Source organism: Macaca thibetana, chromosome 12 (assembly GCF_024542745.1).
Source record: "Macaca thibetana thibetana isolate TM-01 chromosome 12, ASM2454274v1, whole genome shotgun sequence".
NCBI lineage: Eukaryota > Metazoa > Chordata > Mammalia > Primates > Cercopithecidae > Macaca > Macaca thibetana.
This window is the reverse complement of record NC_065589.1, coordinates 47,213,235-47,227,793: the sequence shown is the minus strand read 5'-3', so window position 1 is coordinate 47,227,793 and position 14,559 is coordinate 47,213,235. Positions and strand designations below refer to the sequence as shown.

The 14,559-nt window shown below is 35.7% G+C and overlaps 1 protein-coding gene across 5 annotated transcripts in view; it reads left to right on the top strand.

Moving 5' to 3' along the window:
• Positions 1–14,559, top strand: part of SLC39A10 (solute carrier family 39 member 10) — a 164,560-nt gene that overhangs the window by 98,065 nt on the left and 51,936 nt on the right. For 4 of the 5 annotated variants that reach the window (XM_050752321.1, XM_050752324.1, XM_050752322.1 and 1 more), the window contains 2 exons: positions 9,029–10,047; positions 12,688–12,895. In XM_050752321.1, coding sequence (XP_050608278.1) covers positions 9,040–10,047; positions 12,688–12,895 — 1,216 coding nt within the window. In that variant the 5' untranslated portion in view covers positions 9,029–9,039. Of the gene's footprint in view, positions 1–4,789; positions 5,371–9,028; positions 10,048–12,687; positions 12,896–14,559 lie in introns of those variants that run through there. The other variant, XM_050752323.1, reaches the window with a different exon arrangement.

Below are 14,559 nucleotides of genomic sequence, written 5' to 3'. Positions count from 1 at the left end.
TCAAGTAGTTTTCATGAAGTGAAGCGCAACCATGTACCCAGCACTCAGGTAAGGAAATAATACATTAATAGGAACCCAGAATTCCTCTCATGATTCTGCCCAGTCACTCCCCACACTGAAGTATAGTCACTTCACTACACATTTAGTTCTGGCTTTAGTCTTAGATACAAGAGAATATTAGTGAACTTCATTTTTTCTTTGCATCCAAAGCAAAATATTTGCATTCAAAATAGTATAATAATTAACACAATGATTAAGTTCCTAACTGTAAATTAGCCCCACTCTTAATGCAGAAATTACACAGTGATAGAATACTTACGCTTTTAACTGTGGTTATGTATTGGAAATCAACAGCAAAAGATGAAAATGAATTTTTTGTGGCACGGCTAGTTAGTTACCGGAATCCCTTTTCCCATTTGTCGTCAGTAGGCTCATCCATTGATGTCTACAACACCTAGTAGAACTCTTCAGTAGAGATAACTCAGCTGAACTGAAAAAATATTATCAATTATAAAACTAACATATTCTTAATGCATAAAACTTGGAGAACTACAAAACACAAGAGACGTAATAGAATATTTTGGCTTGGGCAAAGCTGCGTCCTATAAATGTCAGTTTTTAGGATTGAGTGGTATGTGGGCTTGTACTGTTTCCCTCATTCCTGTCTCCACCTCAGAGATCCTCTTTATGCTGTCGATGGAAAAGATTGTTAACATCTACTGGAATGCTTGGGTAACGTAAGTTGATGAGACCCTGGCCTCCTAGCCGATTGAGATCATGTGACTAACCCCTTGCCAGTGGAATGTGATGAGAAGTGATGCCTGCAACTTCTACTTCCCTTGCTGCTGAAGAAGAAACTTCTGAACCTGGACTTCCATTCTTTATCTTTCCCCGTTGGCTGGAATATCAACTGTGTAAGAATGTTATGTCTCTGAATGACTGGATCAGAGCTGCACTCAGACCTGGAGTAGTCATCTTTATTTTATTTTATTTTTTTAAAGGTCCAGGTGATTTAATATGGAGTAGTCATCTTGAACTGTTTTTGAGAGAGACAAAAACTTGCCCATTTTTTAAACCACTACCTTTTGAGAGAGGTCTCTTTGGAATCAGTAGCTGCTTAGCCTGTAATAACAAAATGCATATTTCATCTAAATGATTTTTTTTTCTTTTGAGACAGGGTCTTGCTCTGTCACCCAGGCTAGAGGGCACAGTGTGATCTTGGCTCACTACAGCCTGGCCTTCCTGAGTTCAATCAATCCTCCCACCTTAGCCTCTTAAGTAGCTGGGAGTACAGGCATGCATCACCACACCCAGCTAATTTTTAATTTTTTTTGTAGAGATAAGATCTCAGTATGTTGCCTAGGCTGACCTCAAACTCCTGGGCTCCACAGTCCTCCTGCCTAGGCCTCCTAAAGTGCTGGGATTACAGGCATGATCCACCATGCCTGGGCTAAATGATTCTTAAGCATGCATCTGCTATAGTAGTTCTAAACTAAAGTTGCAAAGTTAGTGAATGATTTACTTTAATAATAAAAAAAAAGTAGAGGTTTAATACTACCTCATGATGTTGCTTGTATCATTGTATTCCTATAATATTCTCTTAAATGTAAGTGATTTGAGTACTCAAGATTCTTAAAATCTTTTCCATAATAGAGTATGATGTATTTAAAAAATAGAGACAAATGACGTTTTAAAGCTTGTATAAATGATCTACAGCTTTTGTGTTTCATGGAGTCATTCATTTGATGTTGTCTGATCAATATATATGAATGTCCTGTTTCCACCTCTGGTACCTATTCATTTAACAGTGAGATAACATGCATTAAAGAAATCTCATGGTATTTGCATATCAGCCAAATGAAGTAACACTCACACCTTTAATTAGCATCTTCTAGTGGAAAATCAAAGTAACTGCAGGGAGTGTAACAGGAGCTAAAGGAATATGTATCCTCCTTTGCTTAACAGTGATTGGTCTTAATCACCCATGCCTTTTCATCTTCATTAGTGTACAAGTAAAATTGATACACAGTTTAAATGGTGACTTTATCAATGAGACTATGATTAAAAAACATCTCAAACTTAATGCTGCTTTGGAATTGTTTTATAGACTATTTTAAAAAATGCTTAACCTATATATGCCATATATGATAATTCAACTTAATTTGTTCAGATAGATCATAACATTAGGTCGACTACAGTATTATTTTATTTATTTATTTTGAGACAGCGTCTCTATTGCCCAGGTTAGAGTACAGTGGCAAGATCAGGGCTCACTGCAGCCTTGACTGCCCAAGCTCAGATGATCCTCCCACCTTGACTTCTCAAATAGCTGAGACTACAGGCACACACCACCATGCCCAACTAATTTTTTTGTATTTTTTGTAAAGAGTGGTTCTGCCATGTTGCTCAGGCTGGTCTTGAACTCTTGGGCTCAAGATCCGCCAATCTCTGCCTCCCAAAGTGATGGAATTGCAGGCGTGAGCTACAGTGCCCAGCCCAAAGTATCATTTTAGAGAAATGGAAGTGTTTGGTAATTTATTTGTATAAATAGGCACTCTCAAATTTTGTCTAGCTTGCACCAGACTCACTAGAAAGGCTGGATAAGTCATGGCTAATTTATTTGTGAAAATAGGCACTCTTAAATTTTGTCTAGTTTGCATCAGACTCACTAGAAAGGCTGGATATGTCATTGGTGGGTCCTATCCCTAATGTTTCTGTTACAGTAGGTCTGGGTGGGATGCAGGAATTTGCCTTTCAGATTTCTAGCAAGCTTATGCTGCTCTCACAACGACAGTTTGATTAACCACTGATACAAGTTATGTAGTATCTTCAAATTTACAGAAAAGTACATAGAATAATCAAGAACCCGAATCCCATTATCTTGCTTTAACAAATATTAATGTTTTTTCATATTGCTTTAGATCCCTTTCCCGTTTTTAAAGAAATAGCACACTGCAAACGCAGTTAAATCTGTGTACTTCCTCTATGAGCTGATTTCCCTCCTTCCCTTTCTGAAAAGATAATGACTCTCCAGAATGCAGTCATCCCATGTTCTCTTGCTACATGAATATATGCCCCCAAATAAGCAATTCTGCATGTTTTAAAATTGTCTGTAAATTACACAGCGTGTATCTTTTTGCAATTTTATATTTCTGAGATTTTTGCATGTTAATACACAGTCTTCATAGTCACATTTGTGACTGCAGTATAATCTTTAATTACATAAATATATTTATTTATTCTAATGATGAGCATTTAGGTTGTAGCAGGCAAAGTAGTGGTTATACAGTTGACCACTTTTCCTTATTTTATTTTATTTTTGAGACAGAGTTTTGTTCTTGTTGCCCAGGCTGGAGTGCAATGGCATGATCTCGGCTCACTACATCCTCTGCCTCCTGAGTTCAAGCGATTCTCCTGCCTCACCCTCCTGAGTAGCTGAGATTACAGGCACCCGCCACCATGCCTGGCTAATTTTTGTGTTTTAGTAGAGATGGGGTTTCACCATGTTGGTCAGGCTGGTCTTGAACTCCTGACCTCATGTGATCCACCTGCCTCAGCCTGCCAAAGTACTGGGATTACAGGTGTGAACCACTGCACCTGGCCTGCTTTTCTTTATTTACCTCCTTTTTTCTTAAGGCCTCTTATTCCCGCATGTTCTGTGAGTATTGCCTCTCCCACATACAGTCATATGCATTGCTTAATGCTGGGTATGTTCTGAGATGCAACCTTAGGTGATTTTGTCGTTGTGTGAACATCATAGCGTATACTTAGACAAACCTAGATGGTGTAGCCTCCTTTACACCAACCTATAGAGTGTAGCCTGTTGCTTCTAGGCTACAAACCTGTTTAAGATATACTGAATACTGTAGGCAGTTGTGATACAATAGTAAGTATTTGTATGTTTAAACATAGAAAAGGTAGAGTCAAAATTCAGTATACAAGATTTTAAAAATGGTACACCAGTGTTGGGCACTAATATGAATGGAGCTTGCAGGACTGGAAGCAACTGTGAGTGAGTCAGTGAGTGGGCAGTGAGGGAATGTGAAGGCCTGGGACATTACTGTACACTACTGTAAACCAATGATTGGCTTTGGCATGGGCATGTGGTAGAGACCTAAGAGATCAAAGATAGGTAAAGAGAAATCTGAGAGAGGCTTGAGGGAAATATTTTTCTCCCTGGATAAAAAGAGATGTGAAGTTAAACCTTCCATCCAAACAGGATTTCTGTGGAAAAAAAATAAAAAAGAAATTATGTTTTAAAAAAGATAAATCTTCCAGTTTTGAATATGATTATGCAGGGTTATCTTGAGACTCTGAGAAGGCAAATTTGAGATTGCTTGGATTTTTGGTATTGTCCTAGAATCACCCATTTCTTTTGATTTCTTTTTATGTGAAAGTTTTCCTCTGTTTTAATCATTTGGTTGAGTATTCTGTCATTGCAATAGTTCACATTAGAAAAACATTTACAATCTTGTAATAAGGATTTTTTTTTTTGAGATGGAGTCTCGCTCTGTCACCCAGTCTGGAGTGCAGTGGTGCCATCTCAGCTCACTGCAACCTCTGCCTCCCAGGTTCATGCCATTCTCTTGCCTCAGCCTCCTGAGTAACTTGTACTACAGGTGCCCGCCACCACGCCCGGCTAAGTTTTTTTGTATCTTTAGTAGAGATGGGGTTTCACCGTGTTAGCCAGGATGGACTCGATCTCCTGACCTCATGATCCGCCTGCCTCGGCCTCCCAAAGTGCTGGGATTACAGGCGTGAGCCACCGCGCCTGGCCCCAATAAGGATTCTTGAATGTGTCTTTGCATGCCTAAGCGCAAGGGTAATTAAAAGTGGAACTTGGGAGCTGTAGAGTGTGTTCATAGTTGGCTGTAATAAATGTCAAGTAGCTTTCCAAAAATGGCTGTACCAATATATACTTCCACCAGAGGTAAGGTAGTTTGTTTCTTTGTATTAGACCTTTACTTAACTTCTAGTATTGTGAGATACTAATTTTTGCCTATTACCGTCTTAGAGCCTTATTTGGATTTGAATTGCCTAGATTATTAGTCATCATGTTGCTGTTTTACCAACCTGTTTTATGTTCTTTTCATAGTTGTCTATGCAGTAGCAGAGTTTTTTTTATTACTATGTGGGCTTTATATACTCTGGATACTGATGTTTTATATACATTGTTTATATATACGCATTGCAAATATCTCCTAGTATATGGCTTGCTATAAGCTTTTTTGTGTTTTTTTTTTCCTCCCCCGAGACGAAGTCTTGCTGTGTCACCCAGTCTGGCAGGCCAGAGTGCAGTGGCACAATCTCGGCTCACTACAACCTCCACCTCCCGGGTTCAAGTAATTCTCCTGCCTCAAGCTTTTTTTGGTAGTGTCCTTTATTATAGAGTAATTTAAAAATAATTTAATCAGAAATTTTCATCATGATATGTGCTTTGTGTCTTGCCTAAAAAAATCTTTCCTTATCCCAAAACCATAAAGACATTCTCTTACATTTTCTTCTAGAACTTGTTGATAATTTTGCTTTTCACATATAGGTTTTTAATGTTCTTGGAATTGACTTGTGTGTGTAGTGTGAGGAAGAAGCATTTTCACAATCAATATTATTGATTCTCTTTGAGAACTCTGTTCCACTCCACTGGCCTATCTACCCCCTGTGCTAGTTCTATGTTTTTTTCATTAGTATAATTTTATAAAAAGATGTCTTTAATACCTTGCTAATCTTCTGAATTGTTTTGATTGTCCTTGGGTTTTTGCTTTTATGAGTTTTTGGATGTGCTTTTGAAGTCTCACCAAAACCAAACAGCTATGAGGATTTTAATTGGCATTGAATTAAATTTGTATGTACACTTGGGAAGATTTTATATACCTTATGCAATGTATCCCACCTATCATATAGATGATGTCTCTCTCCAGGTTTTGCAGTTCTTTACTGTCCTTCAGTAACATCTTAATAGATTTTTCCTTTTGATGGTTTTATGTCTTGTTCTACTTAATTCTAGAAACCATACAATTTTGTTTATAATTACATTTTTTGATTGGTTTTCAGTGAAGAAAATTTGATTTTTATAAAACTTTGTATTGAAATAGAATGTGTTCAGAAAGTACACAGAGCATAAGTGCCATGAACTGTCACAAAGTAAACATATTTACATAACTACTACTGATGTCAGGAAAGAGCAGTACACTTTGCAGTCCCCTCCACTCTGGTTTTCTCCCAATTATTACCCCCATCTTTCTTTCAAAAAGTAATCATGGCCAGGTGCGGAGGCTCACACCTCAATCTTAGCATTTTGGGAATTTGAGTTGGGAGGAGTGCTTGAGGCTAGGAGTTTGAGATCAGCCTGGACAACAGAGCAAGATCCCTGAAAGAAGAAAATTAAAACCGAGCGTGGTGGTACACACAGCTACTTGGAAGGCTAAGTGGGAAGATCGCTTGTGCCTGGGAGTTTAAGGCTCCAGTGAGCTTTGATTGCGCCACTGCACTCCAGCCTGGGTGTCAGCGTGACATCCTGTCTCAAAAAAGAAGAAGAAAAAACCCCACATAGTTTAGTTCTATTCCTTTTTACCTTTATATAAGAATTATACTGCTTTCTTTGTTTGTCACTTTTTTCCCAATATTTGTGAAATTCATCTATGCATGAAGCTGTAATTTCATTTTTATTCCTGTGTGATAGATTTTTCTGTTTCATTTATCATTTTATTGTTGATGAACATTTAGGCTTTTATCAGGTGTTTTTTGTTGTTGTTGTTGTTTGTTTTTTCTTTGTTTTTTTTGACCAGAGTCTGTCTGTATTGCCCATGCTGGAGTGCAGTGGCACGATCACAGCTCACTGCAACCTCCGCCTCCTGGGTTCAAGCTATTTTCCTGTGTCAGCCTCCTGAGTAGCTGGGCTTACAGGCACGTGCCACCATGCCTGGCTAATTTTTATACTTTTAGTAACAATAGGGTTTTACCATGTTTGCTAGGCCTGTCTTAAAGTCCTGACCTCAAGTGATCCGCCTGCCTTGGCCTCCCAGTGTGTTGGGATTACAGGTGTGAGCCACCATGCCCAGCCTTTTTTAAGTTTTGACTGTGGTAAATAATGGTTATGTGAATATTCATGATGGTATTCATGTACATGGATTTCTGTTGGGCATATACCCCAGACTAAAATTGCTGTGCGAGTGCATAGGCTTATTTTCAGCTTCTGGCAGATCTTGCCAAACAGTTTTTCAGAAGATACAATCTATAATCTTACTGTCATTGTACACAAGTTCCGTTTAACTCTATATACTCTTGCCTACTTTTGATATTGGCAGTATTTTATATTTTAGTTCTTTTTATGGAGTATATAGTGGTGTCTAATTGTGATTTTAATTTGGTTTCCTGAAGACTTCTGAGCTGAACATCTTTTCATTTGGTTCTTAGCAGTTTGGCTGTTATGAAGTGCTTGTTCAAGTTACCTACTCATTTTTTCATTGGGTCGTCTTACTGTAATTTTCATTTGATGTGTAGAAGTTCCTTATATATCTTTTAATGTACATTGTGGTAGTCTTCTCCCAGTCTGCAGCCTGCCTTTTTAGTTAGGTTTTTGTTTTGGATGTCTCTTGATGAAACATAAATTCTTAATTTCAGTGTAATATATTATCAATTTTGTGTTCTGTCTCGAAGGTCTTAAAATTAGTCTTCCAAATCTTCAAGATCTGCACTTTCCAGTACAGTAGCCAGTAGCCACATGTGTCTGTTGAGCACTTGAAATATAAATAGACTGAATTAGGATGTGCTGTAAGTGTAAAATACATGACAGATTTCAAAGACGTATTAAAAAGAATGTAAAATATTTTGATGATTTTTATATTGATTAGATGTTGAAGTTATAATATTTTGGATATAATGGGTTAAATAGAATAGTATGAAATTAGTTTCATCTATTCTGGAAAACTTCAAAACTACGTAATTGGCTCTTATATTTCTAGATTCTTGAAGTATGCTTGTCCAATAGAACTATCTATAATGATGGACATGTTCTGTGTCTACATAGTAGACATTAGCTACATGTGGCTATTGAACAATTAAAATGTGGCCAGGGTGACTGAGAGGCTGCATTTTAAATTTAATTTTAGTTAATTTAAGTACCCATATGTGACTAGTGGCTACCATTGAACTGGACAGTTCTGGACACTTTATCATTTTAGCATTTCTTGTTTCAGATTTATGTTCACGAGCTATTAGCAATTGATTTTTGTAATAATGTGAGGTAAGGGTCAGATTTTATTTATTATTTCCTTTTGTGTGGAAACCTAATTGACCAAGCACCAAGGAAAAGACCGTCCTTTCTGGTTTTTAGCTTTTGTCTTCTGTTCCTTTAGTCTATTTGTTAGTTACTGCACCAAATGCCACAGCGTCTTTAATAATTCACAGAGTGAATGCTTCAATTTTGTTCCTCAAGGAACACATCTTAGCCATTCTTGGCCCTTTCTGTTTCCACATAAATATTAAAAACAGTTAATCAGTTTTCACAAAATAATTTCTGAGATTTTGACTGGGATTGTATTGGATACATAGCTTATCCAATCGTAACATGAAATAGCCATCCATTTATTTAGGTCTTTTATTTCTCCTAATAATTTTCTCTCAATAATATTTCTCTCAATAATTTCTCTCTTTTGTATGTAAAATTCTTGTATGTCTTTGGTTAGATACATTCCTAGCTATTTGCTACTGTAAATGTTACTATTTTTGAGTTTTGTTTTCTAATTATTGCTGGTATATCGGAATATAATTTATTACTGTCCTTATATGCAGTAACTGTACTAAACTAACTTATTAATTCTTAAAGATTCTTTAAGGCATGCTGCATAATTAATTCTACCATTTGTGAATAATGACAGTTTCACTTTTCTCTGATTCTTAACATATTTTATCATGAAGGAAATGGAGTAAAACTTTTTTTAGTGGATTGGCAACTTCTAGAGAATTTGTGATTGTTTTGAATGTGTCTAGGTAGAAACTAATACTTGTCTGTCTCTTTAAATCTCTTTAGGAAAAATAGAAATGAAGGTACATATGCACACAAAATTTTGCCTCATTTGTTTGCTGACATTTATTTTTCATCATTGCAACCATTGCCATGAAGAACATGACCATGGCCCTGAGGCGCTTCACAGACAGCATCGTGGAATGACAGAATTGGAGCCAAGCAAATTTTCAAAGCAAGCTGCTGAAAATGAAAAAAAATACTATATTGAAAAACTTTTTGAGCGTTATGGTGAAAATGGAAGATTATCCTTTTTTGGTTTGGAGAAACTTTTAACAAACTTGGGCCTTGGAGAGAGAAAAGTAGTTGAGATTAATCATGAGGATCTTGGCCACGATCATGTTTCTCACTTAGATATTTTGGCAGTTCAAGAGGGAAAGCATTTTCACTCACATAACCACCAGCATTCCCATAATCATTTAAATTCAGAAAATCAAACTGTGACCAGTGTATCAACAAAAAGAAACCATAAATGTGATCCAGAGAAAGAGACAATTGAAGTGTCTGTAAAATCTGATGATAAACATATGCATGACCATAATCACCGCCTACGTCATCACCATCGTTTGCATCATCATCTTGATCATAACAATACTCACCATTTTCATAACGATTCCATTACTCCCAGTGAGCGTGGGGAGCCTAGCAATGAACCTTCAACAGAGACCAATAAAACCCAGGAACAATCTGATGTTAAACTACCGAAAGGAAAGAGGAAGAAAAAAGGGAGGAAAAGTAATGAAAATTCTGAGGTTATTACACCAGGTTTTCCCCCTAACCATGATCAGGGTGAACAGTATGAGCATAATCGGGTCCACAAACCTGATCGTGTACATAACCCAGGTCATTCTCATGTACATCTTCCAGAACGTAATGGTCATGATCCTGGTCATGGACACCAAGATCTTGATCCTGATAATGAAGGTGAACTTCGACATACTAGAAAGAGAGAAGCACCACATGTTAAAAATAATGCAATAATTTCTTTGAGAAAAGATCTTAATGAAGATGACCATCATCATGAAGTAAGTATAAAAAGATGTCTGATAGCTGCTTCATAATTCTCAGATAATTGTGGTGCATTTTAAAAACAGGATAAATAACAGTGGAGTATTAATCATATTTAAATGTATTTCCATATCTTTACCTATGAAACATCAGGTAATGTTCACGAACAGGATACATTAAGGAATTAAAATCAGTATAAAGATTTTTAAGCGGCTGGGTGCGGTGGCTCACACCTGTAATCCCAGCACTTTGGGAGGCTGAGGTGGGTGGATCACGAGGTCGGGAGATTGAGACCATCTTGGCTAACACGGTGAAACCCCGTCTCTACTAAAAATACAAAAAATTAGCGGGGCATGGTGGTGGGCGCCTGTAATCTCAACTACTCAGGAGGCTGAGGGGGAGAATCACTTGAACCCGGGAGGCGGAGGTTGCAGTGAGCTGAGATCATGCCACTGCACTCTAGCCTGGGCGACAGAGTAAGTCTCCATCTCAAAAAAAGAAAAAAAAAAAAAGATTTTTAAAATCTGAATTTCACTTGTATTTGTTTGTTTCTTATATTCTCAAATTTGGTTTCCTCAAATCTAAATGTATTTTTAAGAAATTTTTTTTATAGTACGTATCTGAAGACTAAGCATTTTAATGTTGTTAAAAAATGTATTCCTTATGAATTGACTCTCCAAGCTAGTCTCTTACTGTTATTATTGTTAGCCACGTTCTAGGTATTTGAAAATTAAATTTTTAAAATTGTTGTTCAGTTTGTCCTCTTGGGAAGTAACTAGAACAGTTTCCAGTTCATAAGTTGTTAATTTATTGAATTAACTATTCAGTGTTTCCAAGTCATTGATGTAGCTCCAAAGTCAGGTATTTTGCACATATGGTTAGCTTGTTTTCTCTGTGTCACTTTATGGTAAGGCCTACTTACTCATGATAATTGTTTTTTTCTCAGGCCTTTCACAGACTTAGGATGAATATAAAAAGGTATAATAATAAGAAACTAATAGTAATGGGATGTCCTGTTTTCCTTTAAAATTTTCATACTCTTGGGTACTTACACATTTGGTTGGCTCCTTGATTTTCTTTTTAACTATTCACCTTAAGCACATTCATTTTAGTTTCATTAAAGGGATGTTGATTCCTTGTTTATTCTATTTTTAGCATTCTTACTAAGTTTAGAAAAATTTGTTAAATTTGTTGTTCATATGTATAGAAAGTAGCACCATCAACTGTGGAAAATGACCACATCCTTTTCTGTCACTATCATTGACATATGTTTTATGTCTAGGTAAATATCTTTGTGTTTCTTCCCTAGATAAATCATCAGCTATTTGGTTTTCAGCAGTTATAAACACTGATTTTAAAATAACATATATCAAGATCTTAGTATGGTTTTGAAGTATGCATTCATTTTATTATTATTTTCAAAAATTTATTCTTTGTAGAGATGGAGTCTCACTATATTGCCCAGACTGGTCTCAAACTCCTGACCTCAAGCAGTTCTCCAGCCTTAAATTCCCAAAGTGCTGGGATTACAGTGCATTAATTATTATGACTTAGGATAATTATTATGACTTAAGATAATATCCTAGAATATTTTGTTGATAATTACTAGATCTTATTGTTCATTTCTTCTTTGTATCACATCCATGAGGTTTGCATCATTAGACTTGTTAATGGCATTCTGATAGGTCTGATGCATACTGGGAATCTCATGATTCTGAAATGTTCAATAATTTTAATAGAGTAGTACCTTATGGTAATTAAGACCTAAGAAGATCAAAAGCAATTAAGTGGTGCTAAATAGAAAAAAATCAAAATTAAAAAAAAACTAAGAAGAATCATTTTTGTGTGTTTATAGGTTTTTAGTTTTTCATGTTTTTTTGTGTGCCATAGATAAAACCATATAGTAAGATAGCAAGTTAATAAACAAGCATGCAACCAGAGCAGATATATGTGACAAAGGGACAGTGCCAGTCTCTTTTGCCATAATTTAGATGCTTGTTTTTAACCATATGATGGATCCACACCTGTTGGCTATTTGTTTTCTGCTTTGTTTTGTTTTTTATTATTATTTTTTCTCCTCTTTCATCAGTGTTAAGCTTACTTTTTGTTTGTTTTTAAAGTACCAGTGGATGAAGCTGCCTTTATTTTTATCTTCCGGTTTTGTTCCTGTCAACGGAGATTGGGCTAGAATTTTCCAAAACAATGTGCTTTTGGAGTGCATTTGGCAATGAAAATGTCTATATTATGGTATATTTTAATATAAGCCATTAAAGTACTCTAAATCTATTTAATCTGTTCCACAGATAAGGATCTTGAGTCACCGATGATTGCAATTTGATAGGGAAATGATTTTTCTCATCATCCTACGAGAGTCTTGGGGATATAGTTGTGAGTCATCCTTATCCATGACAAAAAGTCATTATCTTTCATGTGTTGGCGTAGAAAAATTATTAAAGTCCATGAAGAGTTTTGGGTAATATAGTTGAGTGTATCCCTGTTAGAAATTCTTATTAAAAAGTTTTATTTGTAATAGATATCTATGTATTACAGATTATTTGCAAGTAATATTTAGAATATTTATTAGGCAGTAATTTATTTTTTTGCATAATCTCCTTAAAGACACTCTTACTTAATTTGTTTTATCACTTTCTTTGCAGTGTTTGAATGTCACTCAGTTATTAAAATACTATGGTCATGGTGCCAACTCTCCCATCTCAACTGATTTATTTACATACCTTTGCCCTGCGTTGTTATATCAAATCGACAGCAGACTTTGTATTGAGCATTTTGACAAACTTTTAGTTGAAGATATAAATAAGGATAAAAACCTGGTTCCTGAAGATGAGGCAAATATAGGGGCATCAGGTAAGAGAAATTTTTAGTTTTTTCTCCTTAAAATAGTACCTGTAGTTACTTTTTAAACTGTAGTTGAATTAGAAAATAATCCTAAATTATTGGCTTTCTTTTGGTATCAGACTTTAAATATATTTTAATCAGGTTTAGATATGCATGTTTAAAAGAAACTGGGGGAAGACAGGAGGCACAATATGTTTTATTTATCTCTTTTGGCATATTACAAAGGGATATTTTGCTGTGGATGGAGTACTAGATTAAAAATGATATACAGATTTGTGATAAGTTGATTATTTTTGATAAGCAAATATAAGTAATGGGACCCCTAAATAAAGTTATTTGTTCTTGTAATTACTTCACATTTATCAGGGTGCCTCTGTTGAAAAGCAAAGATGATTTAAATTTTAAAGACGTAAAAAGGGAAGCTACTGTGTGTAAACTCCAGGAATGTCTGAGAAATGCCTAATAAACTTGGCACGTGAACTTTATTATGGGCATTTCTAGAGAGCTTTCAACTAGGGTAAAACCAAAACTATTTTTAAATTTCTTTTAGGCTCTTTTTTCATGGTACCCACTTGGCTCCACCTTGGTGTTCACAGGTACCTCCCACTTAATATTTCAAAACTTATACTCCACACAAAATTTGTACCCCTTAATGGATCCCAAATATCATTACATTTCATTCTTTTGATAAAATCTGGAACTCTTTGACTTTCTTTTTGTCCTTTTTCTTCTTTTCATTTTTTTCCCATTCTGTAATCAGGTATGAAGTCCAGTTAAAGCTATCTCTTCAGTGTCTTCTAACTCCATCCACTCTGTCATAACAATTCTGGATTTTCTTGGTTATTGGATTGTTGAAATAACTTCATAACCTTCCCTGCCTGTGTTTGTGTCCCCTTGCAAGACATTCTTAGCACTTAAACTAGATTTATCTTTCTAAAATGCAAAGAGATTCTGACACAGAATTTTTTCTTTATAGTGATAGCTAACATTTTGTTAATACATGCTTTTAAAATCTTATTTACTTAAACACATATTGCAGACACTGTTCTAAGCTGAATTCATTTACTCCTCACAACACTTTTATGAGACAGGTAATGTTAGTCTTCCCAGTAGCTTTTCTAATATCTCAGAGCTCATAAGTGGTAGTACTGGGATTCAGTCCTGTAACTATTTTGCTATCTTATGTGCTGTTTTAAATGCATTTTTTTTCCCACTAAGTTTCAGCAGTAATCCTGTGAGGGAGAGATTATATGATTCTTGTTTCTAAAAACAAGATGAGGAAACTGACAGAGCCCACAAACCCTAAGGTTTGTCTGATGAAACCTCTGAGTATCTAATCCCTATGACATTGTCTTCCAAATTAAGTTAGTTCTGATACCACCTTTGTGATTTTTCCCATGTATCTTCACACTACTTAATACTTTGTATTTTCTCACTAATATATATTTTTTATATCTCTGGAACATGGATTTGATGTGATGTGCTAGTTATATTTTTTCTCATGCATTTTAGGAAACTGCATCATGCTGTATTGTTCAGAGCCCTTTACTTGGCCCACAAGGCTTTCCGTAATATGATCCTCCCTGTGTGTCTTGACATTCTTACCCCTCATCATTCATTTCTCTCCTCTTTTCTCAGTTCTAACGATAATAAACTACTGTTAATAGATTGTG